Source organism: Corythoichthys intestinalis, chromosome 19 (assembly GCF_030265065.1).
Source record: "Corythoichthys intestinalis isolate RoL2023-P3 chromosome 19, ASM3026506v1, whole genome shotgun sequence".
Classification (NCBI taxonomy): Eukaryota; Metazoa; Chordata; class Actinopteri; order Syngnathiformes; family Syngnathidae; genus Corythoichthys; species Corythoichthys intestinalis.
In genome coordinates, this window is record NC_080413.1 from 33,383,547 (window position 1) to 33,411,338 (window position 27,792).

Genomic DNA, 27,792 nt, shown 5'->3' on the forward strand with positions numbered 1-27,792 from the left:
GGCGAAAGTGAGCGGTGGACGGACGTCCTCGACGGAAAGCCAAGTTTGAATGAATTTGTGCTGAGAGGCGGGGAGCGCCGCTGCGCTAACTTCGACAACGAGGGGCAGGTGTACTTATTTCTGTGGTATCATATAGTTTCGGCGGACGGATATACGCAATTACGGCCGACGAAACGTATAAATACTAGGGCTGTCAAACGATTAAAATTTTTAATCGAGTTAATTACAGCTTAAAAATTAATCGTAATTAATTGCAATTCAAACCATCTATAAAATATGCCATATTTTTCTGTAAATTATTGTTGGAATGGAAAGATAAGACACTAGATGGATATATACATTCAACATACGGTATATAAGGACTATTTGTTTATTATAACAATAAATCCACAAGATGGCATTAACATTATTAACATTCTGTTAAAGCGATCCATGGATAGAAAGACTTGTAGTTCTGAAAAAAAAAAAAAATGTTAGTACAAGTCATAGAAATGTTATATTACAACCCCTCTTAATGTTTTCGTTTTAATACAATTTGTAAAATTTTCAATCAAAAAATAAACTAGTAGCCCGCCATTGTTGATGTCAATAATTACTTACACAATGCTCATGGGTGTTGAAGCCTATAGACCCTACTCACGTGACGTCACAGCCACGCCCCCGCGCCATGTTGTCCGTCTACTCGTCATGTTAATGCATTAGCACTTCGTAAATTCCTCCTATTATGGCGTGTTTTTCTGCTCGTTAACATTAATAATCAAAATGGTGAAGTCGTGTGTGGCGGTCGGTTGCAAAAACAGAGAAGATAGACGAAGAGACTTGAAGTTTTACCGTATTCCGAGAGACCCGGAGAGGAGAGCGAGATGGACTGCTGCAATTCGACGAGAAAACTGGGCTCCAGACGACTACGACAGATTATGTAGTAGTCATTTTATATCTGGTAAGATGCATTTAATATATATTTAGAGGGTTTTGGGCTGACAACCACAATTAAGATCATTGCTAGGCTAATCGCCGACAACATACACTCAGACGTTGTGAATGAACTACCTGAAAATATATAATTATAAGGGGATAATAAGACAGTTGTCATACAATTCATTTACAATTTCACTATTGAGGTCAAAAGCCAAAAAATAAATTCAACTAGGGACAATCTGGAGTAGTGCTATGGCACTTCATATTTATTACATATTATATATATGTATGTAGTGAGAGTGCTATCGCTAAACCATATAAACATTAAAAGCCCTAGCTCCATTGACAAATGACATGAAATACATTAGACTTGACAGTGGATGTTAGCAAGAACAAAAGATTTTGAATTGAAAATTTCGTAACTCACCTTCCCGAGCACAAGATAGATTCCTGTCGAATTTTCGTGGACGAGGACCTGTTTCACCCAACCAGCAACGAAGTATTTATAAGCCTCCAAGCTCTTAAAGTTTTTCAAACTTTCGTGAGAATAGGCTGATTTTGTGTGGACAAGATAGTTGTAAATATCAGGGTAGCAGTTGTCAGGGAAAGACGGCGAAGACAGCGGGTCGAAAAACATCGATTTAGGCATCAAATATGGATCTGGCGAATGGATAAACTAAAGCTTTTCCACATAACGCCTTTTATGCAACACATCCAATGAGTTTACAGTGTCAGATAACACCGGGGCTTCCATGAATTGCTCGATAACTTGCACGACTAATTGAAAACTATGAGAATAGGTCTAAAAAATACGGACAATATGGCGGCCGGATACAGCGACACGTCATTTTGTGACGTAGGTGAGTAGGGTCTATAAAATCAGTCGCACCCAAGCGCCAGCAGAGGGCAGCAAAACTCCATAAAACACAACAAGTGAGTGTTTCACTGTGTACTGTCATTTAAATCTCTCTGAGCGGGGCATCTGCGTTAATTGCGTCAAATATTTTAACGTGATTAATTTTGAAAAATTAACGCCCGTTAACGCGATAATTTTGACAGCCCTAATAAATACGCTTTTTTTCAAGTTTCGCGAGCTCTGGGACACTCGAAAAATGACTCTCATACGTCTCCTTGCTATGTCAATGGTACCTCGTGTATGTTTGTGTGGAAATGTAGTTCTCGAACAACAACGAATCTAGTAAAACTCTTTATACAGCTATTAGAATTTCCCCCCCACTCCTTGAAATTGGTCCGCTGACAAAAGGACTATTATTGTTGTGTTAATGTAGTACTTATTAGGGCCAAATAAAAGGAAAAAGAAGGACTACGACGGGGGTCTGCAACCCGCGGCTCTAGGGCCACGTGCGGCTCTTTAGCGCTGCTCTGGAGCTTTTTGAAAGATTTTTGAAAATGGAAAAAGATGGGGGAGGGAAATATATTTGTTTTAAGAATTAGCCCTGTTTCTTGTTCCAGGGGGAATCTGAGTGGAATGCCTGGAAAAAATTGAACTGGTTTATTGTCAGTATTTTTGAAAAAAATTTTTTATATTTATATTTTTTATTATTGGTCTGTTGTTTCCCTCATAACAAGTACAAGTCAACCTCCACTGAGCAAACCAGTTAATAAGCCTTAAATTGGAAGCATATCAGTCTAAAACATGGTCTAAAAAGCCACCTTTGCCCAGATTTAATCAGCGTAGGAAAATATGGGACTTTGTTTTTTTTACCTTCGCCGAACCCGAGACTTACAACCCCTAGCAAAAAGTATGGAATCACTGGTCTCGGGCGAGCACTCACTCAGACATTTTATCATGTAGAACAAACTCGAATAAAAAGCTTGAAAAAAATAATGAATTAGTTCAAAAGTGCAACTCTTTAGCATTCAGAAACACTAAAAGAAATGAATGAATAAAAAACATTGTGGTGGTCAGTAAATGTTACTTTTATAGAGCAAGTGCAGGGAAATATATATGGAATAACTCCATTCTGAGGGAAAAAAAATATGGAATCATGATAAACAAACAAAGAAATAACAATTAAAAACACATCTCTTGTATTTAGTAGCACCACCTCGGGCTTTTATGATAGCTTGCAGTCTCTGAGGCATGGACTTGATGAGTATTCTTCATCGAGTTGGTGCCAACTCTCTTTGATTGCAGTTGCCAGATCAACCTTGCAAGTCGGATCCTTGCTGTGGACCTTTTTTTTTTCAATTTCCACCACAGGTTTTCAATAGGGTTGAGATCTGGGCTATTTGCAGGCCATGACATTGACTAGATGAGTTTTTCTCCAAGGAATGCTTTAACAGTTTTAGCTCTGTGGCATGGCGCATTGTCATCTTGGAAAATGACATATTTCTAATTGAAGGGATAAGAAAGCTGTCTAAAATTTCAATGTAAATTTGTGCATTTATTGAAAATTTAACCACAGCCTGTTGAGGTGGTTGCAGCCTAACTTTGCATTCGTAGGAATAATTGACTGAGAATAAGTGTTCTTTCAGCCAAAACCCGGCGTGTTTAATTTCCACCGACATGCGGATACATCCATCTCTCATGCTGTCTTCACAGGCAATCCCACAAATCAAAGTAATCAAAGTAAAAAAAATGATGTGCATGTAAGTAGCACTTTAGACAATTAAGTCCCATCCTGCCGTCTTGTGCTGAAAAGATAATATGTCAATAATAACACGCAATAGGAAAATTATTTCTACATCAACTGAGGACACATTTATGAATACAAAACATTTCTCTCAACACCCCCACTTGTTCTCATGTTGATGCCCTTTTTTTCCTTTTTTTTTCTTTTACCAAACAAATGAAATTTTACATTTTAAATTCCATAAATAACACTGTCAAACTTCAATTTTAACTTTGTTACAGGTTTTGTCATGATATCAGCTATCATGTCATCCATTGGACAATATGTCAATGTTACTCTTCCCTGATTCACAGTAGATCTAATAAAAATGATATTTTATGTCTACGTGCCTGCATCTCTGTCTGTTAACAGGATTTTTGGCAAGAGCGATTGTCCCCTGGTTGTCATCGTGTACATTTGTTGTAGTGTACTGATAATGATCAATGGTACCTAGTAGTTGTTCTAAATATAGGCATTCTTGTATGGTTGAAGCCAGTGCCATACAATGGGAAAACCCATTGGCAGTGTATCAAATACTTGTTCTCCCCACTGTATATTCAGCTTCACAGGTAGATAGTGCGACTGTAGGTTGTTTCTTTGTTTTCCAAGAAATTGGAGAACAATTGTTGCTCAAGAAAATACAGTATCCTGAAGTACTGCGCCTGTCGCTAGTATCAGCTGCCCAGTCAGCATCTCTATATGCCTGTATACCAAGTTTCGCATTGTCGTCTCTTTTGAAACTAAGGCTCTTTTTGGAAGTACCTTTTAGGTATCGTAAGACATGTTTCACAGTAGTCCACTGCTCCTCCTTGGGTTCACTAAAGTACTGTGATAACCTGCTTACCACATAGCGCAAGTCTGGTCTTGTGCATCATCAAGGACTGAGGGAATTTTGATGTTTTCTTCAGGCAGTCATCGTTGTAAATCTCACTGGAACAGCACCAAACAAAAGTTCCAGCATTATCACCTTATCAAGAGTCAAAAATCTGCATTGGAAGTAGAGCAGGAGAGCGTAGGAAGAGGTGAAGGAGAGATGGAAGTTGATGAGAATGAGCAGAGATGAATTGACTATTAACAATGGATGTCCCAATCTTGAAAATTGATGGCTGAAAAACAAAAAAACCCCCTCACTTTTTTAGAGAAACTTGTATTTTGGTTTAATTACATATATTTTAAAGCCCTATCTCTGACTTTTTTTTTTAATGATAGATAAGTGCTGAAAAAAATCGCATGACAGTGCCCAGCTGTGCCCCACTTGCCTGGTACATCAGACTCCCTGCTGTTCCAGGGATTGAGTCTGGCGACCGTCCGGCGGATCAAATTCCGAGGGCGGAGCAAGTCACAGCAAACAGACAGCGGAGTGGACCAATCAGCGACGGGCAGACGTGACGTTGTTAAAGCGACAAGTAATTAGCATGAGCGGAGAATGGAGAAGTTTATTCAACATGGCTAGCGCGAGCCATGTTGACTGTTGTCAATGACTTTTTTCAATGTGTTTTTGGTCATTTAAAACTGGGTTTACCGTGGATTGGAACATATTCTCGGCTCTCCCGTTTGCCATCTGTGTTGTTGTAGAGACGACTTTCGGCGCGCAAGAGTGACGTTACTCGTTAAGAACACGTCTGGTGAATAAACGAATCTGATTGGACGATTGATTTTGTACCTTGCTCGAAAGGCCGTTAATGGGCTGGGTCCCAGACTATTTCTCAGAGTGTTTGAAAGATACAGGGAGAATAGTCTGGCTGTGCCAGGCAAGTGCCCCACTATTGTATTAGGTCTAGTGATGCCCCTGGCGCTGATTTTTTTATTGGCAGTCACTCTAAACTTGAGTTGAGACAAAACTACAGTCATTCTAGGTCATTGATTGGTTTCTTAAAGGATTTATTCACGTTTAGGTTTAAGGCAGCAGTAATGCCTATCAATCAATTTTCTATACCGCTTGTACTGTAACACATGCATGGTTTTCGATTGATGGAAGAACACTGAGAACACAAGAAAGCGGTGGGGAACCACGGGGAGTGAATTGTGACGTAGCTGAGATCATAACTGAGGAAGACACGCTAAGCAACACAAAATGGATATTAGATAAATTTATAAAGGCAATGTTGTATAAGGTTAACTTGATTAGGGCACACTTTTAAACGTTTAATGGATTCGGGATTCCGACTGAGCTGTTGCCTGTACATCCATTAACATGTATAGCATTCAAGTACACGCTGAGCTCTTTGGGGACTTCCTCGAGTTAAGTTCGATGAAAGCATCATGCTGTTGCCGCCGGCCGTTCATTAAAAAGAGCATGTTGGAGGTAAAAGTCGTTTCCCGTTGTAAAAGACTATAATGAAACCAGAGCACTTATTCCTGTTGCTTTATGTAAATACGTTACGATGTTGATTGTTTCCCTATTTTTTGCCGTTGATCAATTTAATTAAATTACTTTCTTTTAATTGCCCTAATGCAGCACGGAAGCGTTGTGTTCATTGTGTCAGTACGCAAATTTCAAACACCCACAAACTGGGATTTGAGATGTGAAGGCAGAGAATTATATCGACAAGCTTGAATGCCAATTTGGGAACATAAAAAGAACAGGTTAGCAGAGAGGGCCAGAAGTATAGAAAATGGATGGCTTGTATTTAGTATTGACTTTAAAGAGAAAGTAACGTGAATATTTCAATGTAAAACAGTGCAAAGTATTTAAAACGTCTTAATGCCAAAATAGTACAATAGTATGTTTTATTGTTCATAATGATATTACACAACATGATTGTATATTTGATGCGTTTTATTCAACAGTACAGGTAGTCCCCGGGTTACAAACGAGTTCCATTCCTACGCTGGCGACGTAACCCGAATTTCCGGTCGGAATGAACCCTTTAGGTAACCTAAATACTAGAGGAGTGCAAAATTTCCGATTCTTAGATTATTCGCGATTCAGCCGTGGAAGATTCGACAAAGATTCACAAACATCCAAATTCCGATTATTGAAATGTGCCAAGTAAAGCGGAACTAAAACACAGTCAGGACGGTCTTCTGGACGCGATGAGGAACAGACCGAGAGTAAACATCATGCTCAGCTCACGGCTCTGGCTCAACTCATGCCGTTAGATAAAAAAAACTATAATACCTGACTGCGGCCGACAGCCGCTACAAACTATGCCCACAAAATGCTACGGTAGATATCACATGTATGAAGAACTAGATGCGAAATGACAGACTCAACGGCGTTAACAGCACATGTATAGAAAACTAAATCCGAAATGACAGACTCGCCGGCTTTGGTAAACAGCCACCATCTTAAAGGCTGTTTCTGGATGGCGGTTGTAGTGAACCTTGTGAGCGAACCGATTCAAAGTTTACTCAGGTGCGACTTATAGTCCGAAAAATACGGTAAATTAATAGACACATTTGCTTACAAAAACGTAGCGCAATGGCTGCACATTAATACCAAGGGAAATAAGGTCCAAATCTTCGGCAATTCAACAAGGAAAACGGCAGCTATTAGTGGCACCACTCCAGCGGTGAAAACGAAACCTCAGCCATGAGAGACAGAATGTGGGGAAAAAAACCCAGAAAATCACATTGTTTGATTTTTAAAGAATTTATTTGCAAATCATGGTGGAAAATAAGTATTTGGTCAATACCAAAAGATCATCTCAATACTTTGTTATGTGCCCTTTGTTGGCAATAATGGAGGCCAAACGTTTTCTGTAACTCTTCACAAGCTTTTCACACACTTTTGCTGGTATTTTGGCCCATTCCTCCATTCAGATCTCCTCTAGAGCAGTAATGTTTTGGGGCTGTCGTTGGGCAACACGGACTTTCAACTCCCTCCACAGATTTTCTATGGGATTGAGATCTGGAGACTGGCTAGGCCACTCCAGAACCTTGAAATGCTTCTTACGAAGCCACTCCTTTGTTGCCCTGGCTGTGTGTTTGGGATCATTGTCATGTTGAAAGACCCAGCCACGTCTCATTTTCAATGCCCTTGCTGGTGGAAGGAGATTTTCACTCAAAATCTCTCGACACATGGCCCAATTCATTCTTTCCTTTACACAGATCAGTCGTTCTGGTCTCTTTGCAGAAAAACAGCACCAAAGCATGATGTTTCCACCCCCATGCTTCACAGTGGGTATGGTGTTCTTCGGATGCAATTCAGTATTCTTTCTCCTTCAAACACAAGAACCTGTGTTTCTACCAAAAAGTTCTATTTTTGTTTCATCTGACCATAACACATTCTCCCAGTCCTCTTTCTGGATCATTCAAATGCTCTGCAGCGAAACGCAGACGGGCCTGAATGTGTACTGGCTTCAGCAGGGGAACACGTCTGGCAGTGCAGGATTTGAGTCCCTGGCGGCGCAATTTGTTACCGATAGTAGCATTTGTTACTGTGGTCCCCGCTCTCTGTAGGTCATTCACTCTGTCTCCCTGTGTGGTTCTGGGATTTTTGCCCACCGTTCTTGTTATCATTTTGACGCCACGTGGTGAGATCTTGCATGGAGACCCAGATCGAGGGACATTATCAGTGGTCTTGTATGTCTTTCATTTTCTAATAATTGCTCCCACAGTTGATTTGTTTACACCAAGCATTTTACCTATTGCAGATTCAGTCTTCCCAGCGTGGTGCAGGTCTACAAGTTTGTCTCTGGTGTCCTTCGACAGCTCTTTGGTCTTGGCCATAGTGGAGTTTGGAGTGTGACTGACTGAGCTTGTGGACAGGTGTCTTTTATACCGATGGTGAGTTAAAACAGGTGCCATTAATACAGGTAATGAGTGGAGCCTCATAAGACCTCGTTAGAAGTTAGACCTCTTTGACAGCCAGAAATCTTGCTTGTTTGTAGGTGACCAAATACTTATATTCCTCTGTAATTTGGAAATAAATTCTTTAAAAATCAAACCATGTGATTTTCAGTTTTTTTTTTTTTCCCATATTCTGTCTGTCATGGTTGAGGTTTACCCATTTTGACAATTACAGGCCTCTCTAATCTTTTCAAGTTGGAGAACTTGCACAATTGGTGGTTGAATAAATACTTATTTGCCCTCCTGTAGTTATGGTATTTGGTAACACTTTATTTGAAAGTGGTGCCATAAGACTGTTATTAGGCAATAATAATTATGACATGACACTGTCATGGGCATTAATGAATGCTTATAACAGATGTCATTTAATGTTAGTCGGCAAATTATTTAACTTTTGAATGGATGTACAAGATCCGAGCTGGACATAAATGGAGTTGGTAACATAGTTTGCTGGATGACATCTGTCATAAGCATTCAGTCATGCCCATGATAGTGTCATGTCATAATTATGACGGTCTTATGACGGTGTTATGAAGCTGCTGTCAAATATAGTGTTCCCAAATACCATAACAAGCAATTACTGACACAACTGGAACAGTAACTGAATAAATAATTATCACAGAACATGAATTTTGATATTTACATCTGTAGTGCTGCAATGCATGCGAGGAGGCATTTATTGCCTATTAACCCAAATAAATCCACAAATAAGCCACGCTGGACTATGAGCCGCTGGATTCAAAATGAAGCAAAAAAGTAGCGGCTCATAGTCCGAAAATTACAGTATTCCCCTTTTTGAATCTTGCGCCATGAAAATGACTGACTTCTGGCCACAGTCTGAGTGAGGAAGAAGGCGGCTGTGACGTCAGTGGATGAGATCATCTTCACTATACAGCCATACTATTGTATGCAGAAGGACTGCGGATTAATTCGTTTATTTTTCGCATCATGCCAGCCCAATGTGCTGCAGGCTTTTGTTGCTACACCAGAGAGTGTGATGTGAGGCTTTTGGGTTTCCAAAAGATCCTGTTCACCGCGAAGAATAGGCAAAACAAGTCAAACAATCCCAAGACCATTGGACGGTGGAGGAAGTAAGATTAGTGTTTTATATTATGTCAAATACTGGGATCATGGCACATGTTTTAATAAGGTGGCCTGCATTTTGTGGTTGACAATGCTTGACGTCGGCCGTTGAAACAGGGCGTGTTTGCCTTTATCGGCCGATGACCATGGCGTGTGACAAGCCGCCCAATGTCGGCAGGTTTGTCCGCTGAAAATAAGCCATTTTTCATTCGTTCGTTCGCGGCCATCACTTCCACGTCAAATGGATTGGTTGTCCACTCGTGAGAAACTCATTTAACTTCACAGCAGAAGGATGAAAAAAGCGTGTTATTCTATTTATTGGTTGTTTCGTAGAATATCCTGGAATGATTTCCTGACACATGCATCGATAATTGTTATATCGCAATATTGTGAGCCTTGTATTGCAAATGTTATTGTCAGGTACCCAGCTGTTTCCACCCCTACTTACAAAGTTTCAGTACTTTGTGTGGAAAACAGGTGCCAACCTTAACCTCAGTGGAGGGCACCAGGACCTGATCTACTTCTGCGAGTGTTGCAGTCAAGATTAAATCGAGGTGTTGCTCCTGTTTAAGAAAAAAGAGAGTCAGCAGACTGAGAAGGGTGGGAGGGAAAGTCCTTTGCCATTTCACAGCTGGTAAGCTCTGAGCGAGCGTCGAGAGAAAGTGTGAATGAGGCCGAAACCTCAATGCGTCAGGACTGCAACACCAGTCACGACACGAGCGCCGCATACAGGAAATTACATACGGCTGATTTAGTCACCCACAGTGCTCCCCGCCATCACTATGACCCTCCCTCATGCTATGAGAGCTATACTGGAGGTCAAGCCATGAGAGAATTAGTGCTTTATGACAAAACCCTTCCAAGAAATGCTGCTCTGCGTAGCAGTCAGTCAATTCACAATAGACAGAAAACGGATGGAGTTGTAATTGCGCAGGCTGTGTCAAATGAGCCACTAAAACACTCTTATGGGGCAATCATTGACAGTGTCCTGCGGGGACTGGTACACTCATCAGTGGGGGTGAATGACCTTTTTGGGAGGGAAGTTGTTTTGATTTTCAGACCTAGTGACGTCTGCAAACTCACAACTCGTCACCATATTTGGTAGTTAGAACAAAACATGATTACATTTGATGATGATTATCTACCAAACCATTCATGTTGCATCCATTAAATTGGATTAAAGGAATGAATGAAACCAATTTATATGACCTAATTACAAATGAATATGAAAATACACAACAGTTAGAAGGTAAGGACATTCTACAAGATAGCTAATAATTGGTTGTTGAGAGAAATGGTGGAGGAAATGTTTTGTATTCATAAATGTGTCCTCAGTTGATGTTGAAATAATGTTTCTATTGCTTGTTAATATTGACATATTATCTTTTCGCCACAAGATGGCAGGATGGGCCTTAATTGTCTAAAGTGCTACTTTTATTACTTCTTCTTGTTTGACTTTGATGACTTTGATTTGTGGGATTGCCTGTGAAGACAGCAATGAGAGAGGATGTATCCGCATGTCAATGGAAATTAAATACGCCGAGTTTTGGCTAAAAGACAACTTATTCTCCGTCAATTCTTCCTACGAATGCAACGTTGAGCTGCAACCACCTCAACAGGTTATGGGCCCAGGAGTCATTCGAAGGTAAAGCCAGGAGTCACTGTGTAGAAGGTTGCGAAGGACAGCGTGCTCACGGACTGCTGATTAGCGGAAAAAGCTAACAGGCAACATGGATCCACGAGGAACAAGTAGGTTACCTCGACTGGCATTTGACGGAGATGAAGCTAAATATGAGCTCTGGGAAACTAAAATGTTGGGACATTTTCATCTTATCGGGCTAAAGAAGACAGTGCTGGTAGGACCAACCACTGAAGCAGAGAGAGAAAATGATGAGATGAAAAATGCGGACGCGTATGCTGAAATGATACAACTACTTGATGATAAAAGCCTTTCATTAATAATGAGAGATGCGCCAAATGACGTAAGAAAAGCTCTGAAAATATTAAGAGAATATTATGCTGGGAAGGGAAAACCCAGGATTATAAACTTGTACACCATGCTAACATCTCTTCAAAAGGCACAAGAAGAAAGCATAGTGGACTACATAATAAGAGCTGAGACCGCCATCACAGCATTGCGAAATGCAGGTGAAACATTGGGAGATGGTCTACTTATCGCAATGGTCTTGAAGGGGCTACCAGAAAATTACAAGCCATTTACAATTCATGTGGTGCATACCGATGAGAACATGACATTTGCAGAATTCAAAACCAAACTCCGAAGTTTTGAAGAAACGGAAAAAAATGCAGCAGAATCAAGCGACAGAGTGATGAAGACTAAAGCAAGAGCTTCAAAGCAAGCCACAAAAGCAAACGCTCGTGACCGGATCAAAGACGACACAGAGTTGGTGTGCTTCAAATGTGGGATCAAAGGCCACCGTGCAAAATCATGTCGACAAAAGACATGGTATAGTCGGTGCAAAACGGACACGCACAAAGACACCACTTGCAGACGCAAGGAAAAACCGGACGGAGCGAGAAAAATTGCTGAAGATGGAGATCCTGACTTCGTGTTCAAGGTGAGAGATGAACAGCCTGACACCAGGCGGCAGGATACACACAGCATCCGGGAACGAGGCCTGATGGTGGACACGGGAGCGACATCTCATATCATCACTGACGAGACCAAATTCAAAAGCTTCCAGGAGACGTTCAAACCAGAGAACCACAGCGTCGAGTTGGCAGATGGTACCCGGTGCAGTGGAGTCGCACTCAAAAGACGAGATGCGGTGTGCTACCTGATTGACAACGGATGACATGATAGCTGATATCATGACAAAACCTGTAACAAAGTTAAAATTGAAGAAGTTTGACAGTGTTATTTTTGGAATTTGACATTTAAAAGTTCATTTGGTTGTTAAAAAGGCCATCAACATGAGAACAAGTGGGGGTGTTGAGAGAAATGGTGGAGGAAATGTTTTGTATTCATAAATGTGTCCTCAGTTGATGTTGAAATAATGTTTCTATTGCTTGTTAATATTGACATATTATCTTTTCGCCACAAGATGGCAGGATGGGACTTTATTGTCTAAAGTGCTACTTTTATTACTTCTTCTTGTTTGACTTTGATGACTTTGATTTGTGGGATTGCCTGTGAAGACAGCAATGAGAGAGGATGTATCCGCATGTCAATGGAAATTAAATACGCCGAGTTTTGGCTAAAAGACAACTTATTCTCCATCAATTCTTCCTACGAATGCAACGTTGAGCTGCAACCACCTCAACAGGTTGTATTTACTTTGATGTCAAATAATAAATAACGTTAATTATGTCTTATTATTTAAAACTGGGCTGCCAGCAAAAGGTACAAAGATTTAGAAAGCTTTTCTTGGTCAAAGATCTGTTATAGGTTCAATTTACATTACAGTTTAACATGGCAGACATTTAGAGGGTATGTAGTGCCTTGGGAAAATTTTAATATTCCATCATTTATCCATAAACGCATGCCTTTTGTATTCATATCATGCCACTTCGTGTAATTACACACAAGAAAATGAGAGAAATTTGGCTCAATTGTCAAGCTAAAACGACCGGCGCCCGAGATCTGGCAGATTGTGTGCGTGACGTCACGACAAGTGAAGAGAGTGCCACCGGCCGCTAGGGGGGCAGCGCCTGTCTGCATCAATATAATTCCTTCTAGTGAGGGGAAAATTAGGGGTGTTTTGAGCTGTGTATGCTGATGCATTGTGTTCGTCCTGCACATATTCCAGGTTCCCTCATGAAGAAACACCCCTCGTTGTCAATAAAAGAGAATTCAGAATTGACAGTGAGGGGTGTTTCTTCAACAAGAAAAAGGCTCAGTGCTTTAATACTGAATGGCGGCGATGATGGCAGACAATTTCGTTTCTAGTTTCAGCGACGAATCTGACGTAGGAGGACGCAACGAATGTTCATCTAATGGTGACGAGGAGAGTTACGAAGCTTTAATCGGTGTTTTAGGTTACCAATTTGAGCCCAAACGAACGCCAATGCAGCGTAATGAAACGGTCATTGAGGGGAGCAATGACACTGATGAAACACCGGCAGCAGATCGTGTGGGAAACACCAATGATTTGTTTTGCATTTCTTTTTGTGAAGCTGATACACCGTGACTGCAAAATAAAGGAATGCATAGAATAATTATCATTTATTGCGCTATCATAGCTTTTCGCTCTGCCAACAGACACAAATATGAATGGGATCAGAGGATTTGTTCTATATATTTTACGAACGATAATTTATACATGTGTCCAGTCCTGTATCCAATGCGTGACATTTTTTTATCATAAAAGAGTACTCACTCTGGCCATTTCGAGCTTGGCTGCTCCCCTCCTTTAGCCTCCTTTACCAGTCATCGTCCTCTTTCTTGATATCTCGGGACATTTAGGTGGCTGCACCTGTATGGTCGGCACCGCATCTCCTTTGAGCAGCAATCTTTTAGCAAAACCCGATTTCTCTTGTCCATAGTTCGAGAAGCTTTCAGGTGGAAAATGCGCACCACAGATAAGCGTGCCGGAGGCTGTGTCTAGAAAATTAGCCCTCTTTGCACGGGCGAACTTTACCCATTGTCTGTGTAGTCCAGCTTTTTTTTTCGCGTTCAGGAACTCATGGATACTATATTCCGATAAATAACTATTTGTACACCACATAGCACAGCAGTTTTGAACCATTTTTGTGATGTTTTCGTCAAACAAACCCCAACGCTACTCTCTCGTCGTTAAAAAACAATGGCACCTGGCTCCGCCTCGACTGTCAATCACTTGTCGTGACGTCTCCGCCCCATTCGGCTGTTTCCGGAACACTTTCGGAAATGTTCGTCATTTTCGATCTATTTTCGATAATTGCTCATTAATGTGATTGATTTTTTTGTTAACTTTATCAATATTTGTTATCTTGGCACATAACGGTTCTATTGATGTCTCACACCCCCTTTGCCGCTACATACTCTTTAAATAGCAGGGAAGTCCTCCCATTTTAATATTACAGAAGTAAATAATTACATATACCGTATTGGCCCGAATATAAGATGGTGTCATCTTATATTCGCGGTCTAGACTTTATACCCATTCACGGCGCTAGATGACGCCAGATATCATTGAAGCAATGTTCTGTTTTGACAGATCTCAGCCACTCTCCCCATTCACAACGCTAGATGGTGCCAGATATCATTGAAGCGATGTTCTGTCATGACAGATCTTAGCCACTAGTTTAACCGGTTTGCATTATTTTATTGCGATGTTTTTCCTTATTCAGATTTGTTTCAAGACTAGTTACAGTTAGACTTCACTTTGATCGTTAATGCAGTTATTGCAATTTTGTTGTTTTATCACAATAGATTGGTTTATTTACATTTCAAAAACCAGAAGCCATTCATTTACGAATGTGATTGCACTTTAGTTTACATATTTAAATGTTCAGATATTAAGATTTTAATGAGGCAAAATAACATGCTTTTTCTCTCAAATATATCGTTATAATTATTTGTTTCAAATGTACTGTAATTATTTTCAGTATAAAAATTAATTTGGTGTTCAAAAACTTTTTTTCAAACTTGAGTCTTGGAAAAAGAGGGGGTGGTCTTATAATCAGGGCCGTCTTATATTCGGGCCGATACGGTATATTGTTGCCTTTTTAGATATTTAGCATCAGTGTTGGTTTTGACAGCCCTTTTATTTATTGTTTTAGTCTTTTGGATGAAAATATTATTAGTCTTAGTCATATATATATTTTTTTTGGTTCTTTTTTTTTTTTTTAAACCTGTCCTGTTCAGCTGCTTGACATGCAGAATGGGAATCTGAGTGTCCTATTGGTCAGTTACATTTTTCGTGTATCACATGGGAGTATGGTATACAGTGAGGAGCAGAGGTATTTGCACCCCTTGTGATTTTGCAAGTTAACCCACTTAAAAAATAGGTAGGGGAAATTTCAATCATTGAAGCATTTCCACTCATAGAGACATCATGTAAAAAAAATTTTAAAAATCCGGAAAACACATTATATGATTTTTTAAATACTTTATTTGTAATTTACTGGGGTTCATAAGTATTTGTACTGCTGAGAATCAGCAATAATTTTGACACTCAAAGAGTTGTCAGTGTACCTTAAAGTCCACCTTTACCCCATGAGTAACCACCCACCCACCACCCGTTTGAGCTCAATATTGTCACCTTGGCACCCCACAGTCAGTCAAAATCCACCTGGTACCATGGGCAAGACCAGAGAGCTTATGAAAGACACCAGAGAAAAAAATTGTTTAGCTCCACAAAGCTAGAAAAGGTTATGGGACAATTGGAAAGCAGCTAGGTGAGAATAAATCAACAGTTGCAGCAATTGTTAGAAAATGGAAAAGGCTAAAAATGACTGATAATCTACCTCGGACTCAGGCTTCATGTAGAATCTCTCCTCGTGGGACATCACTCAGGATGCGAAATGTGAGGGCATAGCCTAGAACTACACGGCAGGAGCTAGTCAATGAACTGAAGACAGCTGGATGCACAGTTTCAAAGGCTACTGTCAGTAGAACACTTTGGTGCATTGGTTTATAATCATGCATTGCTCATAAGGTTGCCCTATTGAAGACAGTACATGAAGAATGCCAGGGACCATTTGAATGATGCATAGGGGTCATGGGAGAAAGTCATGTGGTCAGATGAGACCAAAGTAGAACTTTTGGGTGCCAACTTTACTTGTCGTGTGTGGAGGAAAATGAAGGATGAGTACAATCCCAAGAACACCATCCCCACTGTGAAGTACGGGCTTGGAAACCTCATGCTTTGGGGCTGCTTTTCGGCTAAGGGGACAGGTCGACTGTACTGTATAAAGCAGAGGATGAATGGTGAAATGTATTGTCAGATTTTGAGCCACAACCTCCTTCCCTCAGTCAGAGACTTGAATATGAGTCGTGGCTGGATCTTCCAACATGACATTGATCCGAAGAACCACTGAGTGACTGCGTAAAAAGCATATCAAGATTCTGGAGTGGCCGAGCCAGTCTCCAGACATCAATCCAGTACAAAATCTTTGGATGGAGCTTTATTGCCAAAATAAGAAAACAAATTTACCATGATTTTGGAGCATATCCTAACACCAGTAAGGATTGGAGGAGGGGCAGCACCTCTCACATACTCCACGTCCAATATGAAAATGCATGTCATGCATTGTGAACATATGAAACTGTCGCATTTAATGTCGTTGTCGTCTCGTCAGACGAAAACTGGTATTCGTTTTATGTTTTAGTCTCCCTAGCCATGTTTTTAATCTCGTCATCGTCATAAAAAATGTTTGTCGACGAAATACTTTCGTAATCGTCATAGTTGATGTAAACAACAATGATTAGCATATTTCAATTGATCGAGCTATCAATCAATAGCACATTTTACGAACGGAAAGTGTAACAAAAATGCCGGCCAGTGGACGTTCTGTTTCGGTTATGGTCTTTCAGTGAAAAAATTATTTACTGTATTAGCCTGAATATACGGCCCTGATTATAAGACGACCCCCACTTTTTCAAGACTCAAGTTTGAAAAAAGACGTTTTGAAAACCAAATTAATTTTTATACAGAAAATAATTACAGTACATCCGAAACAAAAGAGTATAACAATATATTTGGGAGAAAGAGCATGTTATTTTGCCTCATTCAAATCTTAATATCTGAACATTTAAATATGTAAACTAAAGTGCACTCAGATTCGTAAATGAATGGCTTCTGGTTTTTGAAATGTAAATAAACCAATCTATTGTGATAAAACAACAAAATTGCAATAACTGCATTAACCATCCAAGTGAAGTGTAACTGTTACTGTAGTCTTGAAACAAATCTGAATAAGGAAAAACATTGCAATAGAATAACGCAACCTGGTTAAACTTGAGAGTAGCTGATATGTGTCATGACAGAACATCGCTTCAATGAGATCTGGCGCCATCTAGCGTCGTGAATGGGTATGATGTCTAGACCGTGAATATAAGACGACCCCCTCTTTTTCAGTCTTATTTCAATGCAAAAAACACAGTCATATTCGGGCCAATACGGTAAATACTTTAAAATACTAAAACCTTCAGCCGCGAAATTTTTGTTCAATCACTAATATTTTACACTAAAGAAATGCATAAATTGTTTAGGCAAGTATGTTTTATTCGTGTTTTAAGGGTATATCTGAATTTAGTAAATGCTATTTACCCAGGCAGATGCCAAATCCTGTCACCAGCCACTAAGTCATCCAAATAATGCTACGACTTTTATTGAACCAAGCAAATTCTGACATTTCCAGAATTCTAGATGAAATAAAGCTTAAAAAAACTTGGGAAAATCATCTTCAAAAGTCAAAAAATATTCTCATTTATGCTGATTAAGCCATTGAAGAATTTCCAGGTTAATCCATTTGGGGTCCATGTAAATGTTTAACCATGTAAGGTCCTTCCAACTCATAGCCCATCTTCCTGTAGTAGTTCCTTGTTCCTACACCTGAAAAGAAGAGAACTGTAAATTGTAGCAGTATGTGCTCTTGGTATAACTCTACAAGCCATCAAAGGCCCTCTAGAAGGTTTCGCAATTGCCTATAGATTTTTTCACCAGTGAATAGATCAATATATATCATTCCATCTTTGTAATTCTCACCTGAGATGACCGCCAATTTGTCGGAGCCATGTTCTTCGGCAGCAATTCTCTCCGCTTCTTCCATCAACATCATCCCAAATCCCTTTTGAAGCAAGACAAAGACCAGTTACTGTATAAACTATTTTTACCATAAGAAAATTACATCAGTTTCTGCATCATCAACCTGATGTTGGAACTTGCTGGGGTCCCGGCTGCTGACGGGGACCACGCTGCCGTATACGTGCAGCTCACGGACGATGGACACGCCCCCTTTCAGCTCCGGGCGGAATGACTGCGGAGAGCAGCGACGTAGACGCAGAAGTCCGATCAGGATGTCCTGCTCAGGATCCTCGTAGGAGAGGAAGGTCTCCCAGCTACCGTTGGCCACGTAGTCCCTCCGCACTAACTCCACCTGAAAACACGGGGAAACTTTGTTTTACTCTAATAGGGATCATCTCAAGGATGAGTTCACCTACCTGATAAGGCCGAACTTTGTGGTGGATCTCCTGAATGCCCACTTCTCTGGTTCTCACATCTCGACACTGCGCACAAGCACAAGGAAAAGATTTCTTTTTAGAGAGTATTGGTAGAAATGTTGTTTTTGGCAGACCTTTTAATTGTTTTATAATAATGCCTTCTAGTTTTTGTTGATGAAAACTCAAGCCTAATTTCGTCTAGTTTTAGTCGACGTTTACTAAAAATGTTTTTTTTCTGTAAAATTAAAAAAATCTACTCCAAAGTAAATCGAGGTTTCCAGCTGTTTTGAATGAACATTGACAGGAGCACATATTGTAGTGTCTACAAGGACAACGCCAACTTGGTGTTAATACACAATCAGCAGTAGAGCTGGGAATCTTTGGGCACCAAACGATTCGATTACGATGCTCCGATTATTGATGCACCCCCCTCCTTTTTTTTTTTTTTTTTTTTAAATGTTTTGTACATTAGTTCCAAAATTGTTCAAAAATACTCTCAGGCTAAACCAAACTACAATTTCAGTATCAAGTTAACATATAACAGTAAACAAATATACAAAAATAACAGTAAATAAAAAAACTCCAGTCCCCATTCTGTATCAGCAATTCAATTAATTTAATGTTGTGAATCAACCGTTAAAGTTGTTAAAATTGCTCCTGTTATTCCATAATTTCCCTTTTGTCTACTTTCCACATGTGAAAGTTTTAAAACTATTTTAAAGATAGATTCAAGTCAATATTTTACCGATTTAGGAGTATTTTAGATAAAAAGTTAATTAGGTTCGCTTGGAAGGTTCGCTACAACAGCTTTGCAGGGAAGTGTACTGCTTTAAGATGGCGGCCATTAGCTTTCTGTAGATGTGCTGCTAACGCTACAGAATCTATATTGCATCTAGTCCTATATAAATGATATCTACCGTAACATTATGTGGATGTACTTTGTAGCAGCTTTTCGGCAGCAGTCAGGTATGTTGTTGTGTTTTTTTTTTTTTATCTCGTGGCATGAGTTGAGCTAGAGCCATGAGTTGAGCATTGGCATTACCCGAGGGGCCGGGTAATGAGAAGCATGATGTTTAGCTACTCTCGCTCCATGCCTCATTGCGTCCCGAAGACCGCGCGGCACGCTGTGTTGTACGTCCGCTTTACTTGGCATATTTCAATAATTGGAATTTGGATGTTTGTGAATCGTTCTTGAATCTTCCACGGCCGAATTGCGAATAATCTAAGAATCGGAAATTTTGCACATCTCTTAATCAGCAGGAAAAAAGTAAAAAAAAAAAAATTTTTTTCTTTAAAGTAGTTTCAATATGCACGTGAGGCTCTGAATCTACTGCCCCTCCTATCTTGATTTAACTTTAAAAAAAAAAAAAAAAAAAAACAAGGTTCATGGATACGTCATTCAAGAAATGTTTAGGGCATGTGACATATATATATATGTACAGTGCCTTGCAAAAGTATTCGGCCCCCCTTGAACCTTTCGCCACATGTCAGGCTTCAAACATAAAGATATAAAGTTTTAATTTTTTGTCAAGAATCAACAACAAGTGGGACACAATCGTGAAGTGGAACAAAATTTATTGGATAATTTAAACTTTTTTAACAAATAAAAAACTGAAAAGTGGGGCGTGCAATATTATTCGGCCCCCTTGCGTTAATACTTTGTAGCGCCACCTTTTGCTCCAATTACAGCTGCAAGTCGCTTGGGGTATGTTTCTATCAGTTTTGCACATCGAGAGACTGACATTCTTGCCCATTCTTCCTTGCAAAACAGCTCAGTGAGGTTGGATGGAGAGTGTTTGTGAACAGCAGTCTTCAGCTCTTTCCACAGATTCTCGATTGGATTCAGGTCTGGACTTTGACTTGGCCATTCTAACACCTGGATACGTTTATTTTTGAACCATTCCATTGTAGATTTGGCTTTATGTTTTGGATCATTGTCCTGTTGGAAGATAAATCTCCGTCCCAGTCTCAGGTTTTGTGCAGATACCAACAGGTTTTCTTCCAGGATGTTCCTGTATTTGGCTGCATCCATCTTCCCGTCAATTTTAACCATCTTCCCTGTCCCTGCTGAAGAAAAGCAGGCCCAAACCATGATGCTGCCACCACCATGTTTGACAGTGGGGATGGTGTGTTCAGGGTGATGAGCTGTGTTGCTTTTACGCCAAACATATCGTTTTGCATTGTGGCCAAAAAGTTCAATTTTGGTTTCATCTGACCAGAGCACCTTCTTCCACATGTTTGGTGTGTCTCCCAGGTGGCTTGTGGCAAACTTTAAACCAGACTTTTTATGGATATCTTTGAGAAATGGCTTTCTTCTTGCCACTCTTCCATAAAGGCCAGATTTGTGCAGTGTACGACTGATTGTTGTCCTATGGACAGACTCTCCCACCTCAGCTGTAGATCTCTGCAATTCATCCAGAGTGATCATGGGCCTCTTGGTCTTGGTAGATTTGCAGTGGTCTGATGCTCCTTCCATTTCAATATGATGGCTTGCACAGTGCTCCTTGAGATGTTTAAAGCTTGGGAAATCTTTTTGTATCCAAATCCGGCTTTAAACTTCTCCACAACAGTATCTTGGACCTGCCTGGTGTGTTCCTTGGTTTTCATAATGCTCTCTGCACTTTAAACAGAACCCTGAGACTATCGCAAAGCAGGTGCATTTATACGGAGACTTGATTACACACAGGTGGATTCTATTTATCATCATCGGTCATTTAGTTGCACGCCCCACTTTTCAGTTTTTTATTTGTTAAAAAAGTTTAAATTATCCAATAAATGTTGTTCCACTTCACGATTGTGTCCCACTTGTTGTTGATTCTTGACAAAAAAATTAAATTTCATATCTTTATGTTTGAAGCCTGAAATGTGGCGAAAGGTTGCAAGATTCAAGGGGGCCGAATACTTTTGCAAGGCACTGTAGATCCCTATAATGGTAAGCGTGGCTAAACGGCGGATTAAAAGACTAATTTCTCGTCAGCTGCGCTGTGCCATATTGTTGTATATAATCGAAATGTCTCAAAATATGATTTTAATTTACATAATAATGCTATTTAGGACTTTTTTTTATCCTGTTGTACCCACTTTAAAGGCTACTTTGGCCAAGATAAAACAAATCTTAGCATGTGTGCGCAAGCCTTGAGAGTGGAGAAGACACTGCACTGGTGAGTGGGGGGGGGGGGCGCAGCATGTCACGCAAGTGACACAACCAGACACTGCTAAGATGCAGGCTAACTACACATAAAATGTCACATATTGAACATATGATATAAACTATTGTGCATTTTCGTCTCAGACAAAAACTGGCATTAGGGGCTCATTATGTTTTAGTCTCCCAGTTTTTATCACGTTATAGTCTTGTTGTCGTCATGAAAAAAGTGTTCGTTGACGAAATATTTTCGTCGTCATCATTGACAAGAATGACGCTGCCTGGTCGAGGTGATAACTAATGGTACATACATATTTGTAAATGAATAAAGTCGCTGACTCAGTTACAAGGAAAGTACATTTCATGTTTGCGCCTACATAACGAGGTAAATAAAAAGGAAATCAAAATGAGAAAGTTTGCTGACAAATGTTGGAGGTTGCCAGCAGGTCTTGATGAGTCTGATGGTGCCGGTGTTATCCACTGGAGGTACTTCACTTCTATATTATGCTCCACTGGTTCTGCTCTATTCTCGACAGCTTTATAAATGTGTCCTCTTCTCATACCACTGCAGCTCGGGCAAATTCCGCAGGTCACATCAATCTATTCTATGATCTGAAGTCTTTGCTGATACCGGTGAGTGTTTTGATTCCTTTTTTAGTCTTTTAGTTTAATAGGGGCGTCTCACCTCAGTGCCCATGTCCTTCATCCTTGCAAGTGCCAGCTCACGTAGGTTTCCGTGCTCCACTCCTGAGCTCACCAATGGCATGGGGATGTCCCTAAGAGGCAGAGACATAGGAAACCAGTTTATGGGATGTGTGATCCTATGCATTAGAATTGTAATTAGGTCTACTCCTGTTGGAATGTGTGTACAGAAAAAAAAGCTAAATGGGGTTACAAAACTATTAAACGCCCTTTTAGCATTCTGGGTATGCATTCAAACAACCGCTACATATTAACAACTAATATTGCATTATTAAAAGCTACATATTAACAACTTAACGGAACATCTGTTATACTTGATCATAACAATTTGCTGGTTTACAAGTAAAGACTAAACTGAAAGCCTTACAGAGGGGATGCAAATAACTTCATGCACTATACCTCTGCACACGATAAACCCGTGTCCAGGGTGGCACCAGTGCCAGAATGCGGGCCACCAGGTCGACCAGGGTACTGGGTGTGTAGCTCTTGTAGCGACCAGTCTTCCATAGCTCATATAGGCCCGTGCCCCGGATAACCAGAGTTGGGTATAGCTTTAAACCATCCGGCCTGAATGCTGGATTTTCAAAAAACTCCTGCCAAAAGACAAAATGAATGTTGTTTTTTTAGTCTTCAGATACCATAAGTTGTGTAAATTCAAATGTATCCATGTGTGGTTTAAAAACCACTCAAATGCCTTAAGCCTGGGGTCAGCAACCTTTAAAGGGTACCATGGATAGAAAGACATGTAGTTCTTTAAAAGATCAATGTTAGTACGAGTTATATTAATTTGATATTAAAACCCTTCTTATAATGCTTCCGTTTTAATAAAATTTGTAAAATTGTAATTCGTAGGTCGCCATTGTTGTTGACGTCGCAGGGCGGGGATGTCACATGGCCACGCTGCCGGGCTTCCACCGTGTCACTCTTTAATTACATTAATTTGTCCTCGGTTCTGCCCTTCCAATTTGAACCCGAGTGGAACATTAAAGGACAGCAAAAGCAAAATGACCAGGGAAGACGGGATGAGTCGAGTAGTGTTCATGTGTCAAATTCGCTAGTGACAGCACTCCCCTGCTCTAGTGACGAGAGCAGGAGAGTGTTTGATGTCAAAAACTTTGCAGATCTTCATGGTAAACTATTGTGTGATCCACCTTATTCCAAAAATTGCTATGGAGATAGTTAGCATCCAGAGCTGCCGTGTACCTTAAATATGATTAGCGTATACAGTGAAACACGGCAGTTTGATTATTTTAGCTGACAGTCCGTGGCCATGCATCACAACACACGAAAACGTTTGCCTCTACAGAGACTTCTAATGGCGTCTAATTAAGTCTTACATTATTTTTGTCACGTAAAACACAATGTCCAGATTGTTGATAATCCTGCCAGTTGCTACCCGTTGAATAAGTGACACGGAAAACGAATACATGTCTTAATGCCCAACAGATTATAATGACGCCTTATTTTGCACATTGAGATCAAAGAGGCAGAGAAATGCGAGTGGACAAAGGCGTTCATTGGACCGCGCCGTTTTTTGGCATAAGCTTCGGAAACTCCTTCACAAAAAACATAAGTATCATATTGTGAAAATACAACAAAAATAATATTCATACCTCTTAAAAAAATAATGTTCACAATAAAAAAAAAAAAAAAACGCTTCAATCTATATTAATGAGGCCCTATTCTCACACAGTTAAACAAGAATGCAAAGAGAACTGGGATTCACAATCAAAACAGATATGCAAAATACATATAAAACTTGCCCAGACTTTGGTCAAACTCTTTTTATACATTTTAGCAACTCGTTTAGCTCAACAAATACACTGGATGACAATATTTAGTCACAATAAACAAACTATAATGCTGGGAGCCATTATCAGGAGTCTTGTACGTTGTAATGACAACACTCAAATGAACGTAAGTGACAATGGACCCGCAGTAAATAGGAAAGTACGGTGTCAGTCGAGGGACAAAACTCACCAATGACACCTTGTGGTGTATTTAAATTAGAGCTGAAACGAATACTCAAGCAATTCGAGTTTAAAAACTGATCCAAGTAATTTTATTCACCTTGAGGAATCGTTTAATTTTGCCAGCTCTAAGCATCACGTTTTGCTCGGACTACTTTTAATGCGGACGACGCGCTGACGTCACGTGCGTAGAGGACGAAGCAATGATTAAAAAAACTTACCGCAGCCGACAGCCGCTACAAAATACACCGACGTTGCTAAAAACTACGCCTGCAGGATGCTAGTGTGGTAGCAGGTAGTGTCCGATGCGTCTCATAGATATCGCATGCATTTAGGACTAGATGCGAAATGACAGACTCGGCCGCGTATGGGCAGCGTTAGTAAACAGCCGCCATCTTTAAGCAGTACACTTCTCATCGCTAATAAATATAACGTTACTGTCACTCGCTCAAGTAACGTTAGCCCTTCGGAGGGCTAGGTTTCTCTTGATTATGACCACTGTCGATGCGTGGCTAACGTGTCTTACATACAGGCTTTATTTAATCTGTAAAAACACAGTGCTGTAGAGTGATGAGGGTGTAAAATTAAAACATAATTAAGCTAACTGTCTGTTTTAGCTCAGTAGTCATTGCTGAATAAAACACCAAGTAGCACTGGTCCTTAATGTGCTCCAATACAGCAGGTATCATACATTTATTTTGAACACTGCAAAAACTCAGAATCCTATCAGTACTTACAATTTAGACAACTTAAAACTTAACTAGAATTTAAAAATAGCTTGACACAAATGGAAATTAAATTGAAACACGTGGGAAAAACACGGTTTTTCAAGTGATGTGTGTTATCAAGCGTAATTACATTTTTAGGTAAGAAATATGTTTTTTTTTTTCATAAGATCTATAAGTTTTTTGAGTGAAAGCAGTGATTTTTTTTTCTAGTCACATCTTAGATGCAATTGTCGGCTGTTTTCAACAATGTACATCGAAAATAAAGACATTGACTGAAAATGGTTCAGTATTGGATTAATTTTTTTCCCCCTCATTTATAATTGTTATTTACCTAAAAAAATCCGATTACTCGATTACTAAAATATTCAATAGCTTCTGCCCTAATTTAAATCACTACTTTACCTATATAAAATCATTATAACTCGGACTAACATTTATCTTTTAAGAACTACATGACTTTCTATCCGTGGTTTCCTTTAACACTCAAGGGCAACTTCAACATAGTTTATGTTTATTTGAGATCCCCATTATGAGAAATAGCACACCAATTCAGCTACTCTTCCTGAGGTCGTATCACATCACACACTGCAAGAACAAAGAGTCATATTTACAGACACAAGGAGTCATACAGAACAACAATAATAGTATGTACAGCTATGAGCATTCATTTCTCATACTACACTTTAGTTATGGATTTAAGAAGCTACTCATTTTTTGTTGCTTTTTCACCAAAGGCAAGGAATTTCATTGCTGCATTGCTCGAAACAGAAGTGTACGCTGGCTGGCTCAGTCTTGTTTTACATTTCGGCAAAGGGAAACTGCCTTTCAAAGTTTTTAGTGAGGTAGCCGTGTGTATTTCTCCAGAAGGGCAGCTTTTGGTAAAACAGAGACTGTGTTTGAGTTGTAATAGTACTCCTTAGGAAGTTAGTTAATGTATGGAACCATCTGTTTTTCACCAACATCTATGAGAGCTGTTTATGCATATTTGCAACACTAGGTCTATAAGAACATTTTACAGATTATATATTTCGGTAAGAATTTTGAACATCAAACAACTGCAAGGCTGTGACCCATTCAAGAGACAACACGATTTACTGTATCTAATGGTCCCACGACAATCCAGAATCAATAGGAACCCCAAACAGCTTCGCCTTCTCTGTTTGAGTTATCGCAACATTATTCATAGTCAGGTTGACCTGAGTATTTGCTCTTAATGAGTAGTTAGTACCAATCAAAAAACTTTGTAGTTTTTTCCACATTTAAAAATAATTTATTGCTTTCAACCCAATTAACAATACTTAAAAGTTCTTGCTCTAGTTTGGCCTTTACTTCATGGTCTGCCTTAACTGCTAAGTACAGAGTTGTGTCATCTGCAAGCATTAAAATCAATGATGGTAAATAATTTGTAAATGTCTCCACAGGAAAGACAAGACTGGGAGCACCACACACACACACACACACACACACACACACACACACACACACACACACACACACACACACTTATTGACATTAGAAATTGTTGCATCAGCTGCACTTGACAGTGGTATGAAAAAGTATCTGAACCTTTTGGAATTTCTCATATTTCTGCATAAAATCACCATCAAATCTGATCTTTGTCAAAATCGCACAGATGAAAAAACTGTCTGCTTTAACTAAAACCACCCAAACATTTATAGGTTTTCATATTTTAATGAAGATTTTATTCACAGAACAGTCACACAAGTCATGGATTCACCTACTATGTAAAGGCATGGTTGCCACACACCGTCCGAGTGGCAACCGTGACTTTACGTAGATGGTAAATTCATGACTTACTTGAGTGTCCTGTTGACAAAGAAAACTACTAAAGGAAACTTCTTTGTTGAATCTCACTAGCGCCAGGATAAATTTTAATAAAATATTCATGTATTTCATATAAAATTGAGCTGTAGCGCCTTTCATAAAAAAGCGTCACAAAGCGCTTTAAATATGTGTTCACATTAGGACTGAGCAATATGGCCTTAAGTACATATCACAGTAAATTGAACAGATTTACCTCGATAACGATAAATGACTAAGCGGACTGACAAATAATTTGAAAATCTGAATCAATGCATGAAATACAAACTAACCGTTCCTCGTTGATTTATTTAGCAGCTTTAATTTTAAAAAATTAACAATTGTACATGCAGGCTAAACATTAAGTATATAAAAATGTATTGTAAACAATAAGAATTCAAGTGTGAACATTTATAACAGCTTGTATGGCTTGAACAATGTCCAACATTATACAAATTAATATGACGACTGTGCAAATATGTCATTTTAACATAAATGATTTACAGCTTGAACAATACCCTTCAAACAGACAACTTATTGTTAATGGCTGCTGTGACATAATTACTCAACACAAGTGTTTACTTCAAGGTTTCAGGTTTTTTTCCCCTCAGTTTAATACATGCACGCACACATGCACCCCCACAAAGACACTCACACATTAAAGCTATATTGTTCTTCTGCCAATGAAACAGTGAAGATTTTATAATGGCAGTAATGACACAGAATAAAGCAAGCACATACAGAAAAATAGCTATGGCCATTAAACGGTCATATTATAGGGTTTCACTGTTGGATTGTACTTTACGCTGAATGCTTTACCATCACAAAACCAATCAGAGAAATCACACACACGGATACAAAATAACGCGACATACAAATTGCTAGA

At 39.6% G+C, this 27,792-nt stretch overlaps 2 protein-coding genes across 4 annotated transcripts in view; one reads left to right on the forward strand and one right to left on the reverse strand.

The window, feature by feature from the left end:
- The first annotated feature begins 10,824 nt into the window (after window positions 1-10,824).
- Window positions 10,825-22,312, forward strand: LOC130907930 (uncharacterized). 3 transcript variants are annotated; one of them, XM_057823472.1, is made up of 3 exons: window positions 10,825-11,413; window positions 11,510-12,718; window positions 22,257-22,312. In XM_057823472.1, the coding sequence occupies exons 1-2, from the start codon at window positions 11,162-11,164 to the stop codon at window positions 12,245-12,247; spliced, it is 990 nt and encodes a 329-aa protein (XP_057679455.1). In that variant the 5' UTR covers window positions 10,825-11,161; the 3' UTR covers window positions 12,248-12,718; window positions 22,257-22,312. The 3 variants fall into 3 exon arrangements, with proteins under 3 accessions (XP_057679455.1, XP_057679456.1, XP_057679453.1); XM_057823473.1 differs by having other exon boundaries at window positions 10,827-11,180; window positions 11,276-12,718; window positions 22,257-22,310; XM_057823470.1 differs by having other exon boundaries at window positions 10,827-12,718; window positions 22,257-22,310.
- elp3 (elongator acetyltransferase complex subunit 3) overlaps window positions 17,320-27,792 on the reverse strand; it is a 58,929-nt gene continuing 48,456 nt past the window's right edge. The window contains exons 10-15 of the mRNA XM_057823469.1: window positions 22,787-22,980; window positions 22,371-22,461; window positions 18,541-18,606; window positions 18,249-18,476; window positions 18,086-18,167; window positions 17,320-17,932 (exon numbers count right to left, since the gene is read on the reverse strand). Coding sequence (XP_057679452.1) covers window positions 17,841-17,932; window positions 18,086-18,167; window positions 18,249-18,476; window positions 18,541-18,606; window positions 22,371-22,461; window positions 22,787-22,980 — 753 coding nt within the window. The 3' untranslated portion in view covers window positions 17,320-17,840. The remainder of the gene's footprint in view (window positions 17,933-18,085; window positions 18,168-18,248; window positions 18,477-18,540; window positions 18,607-22,370; window positions 22,462-22,786; window positions 22,981-27,792) is intronic.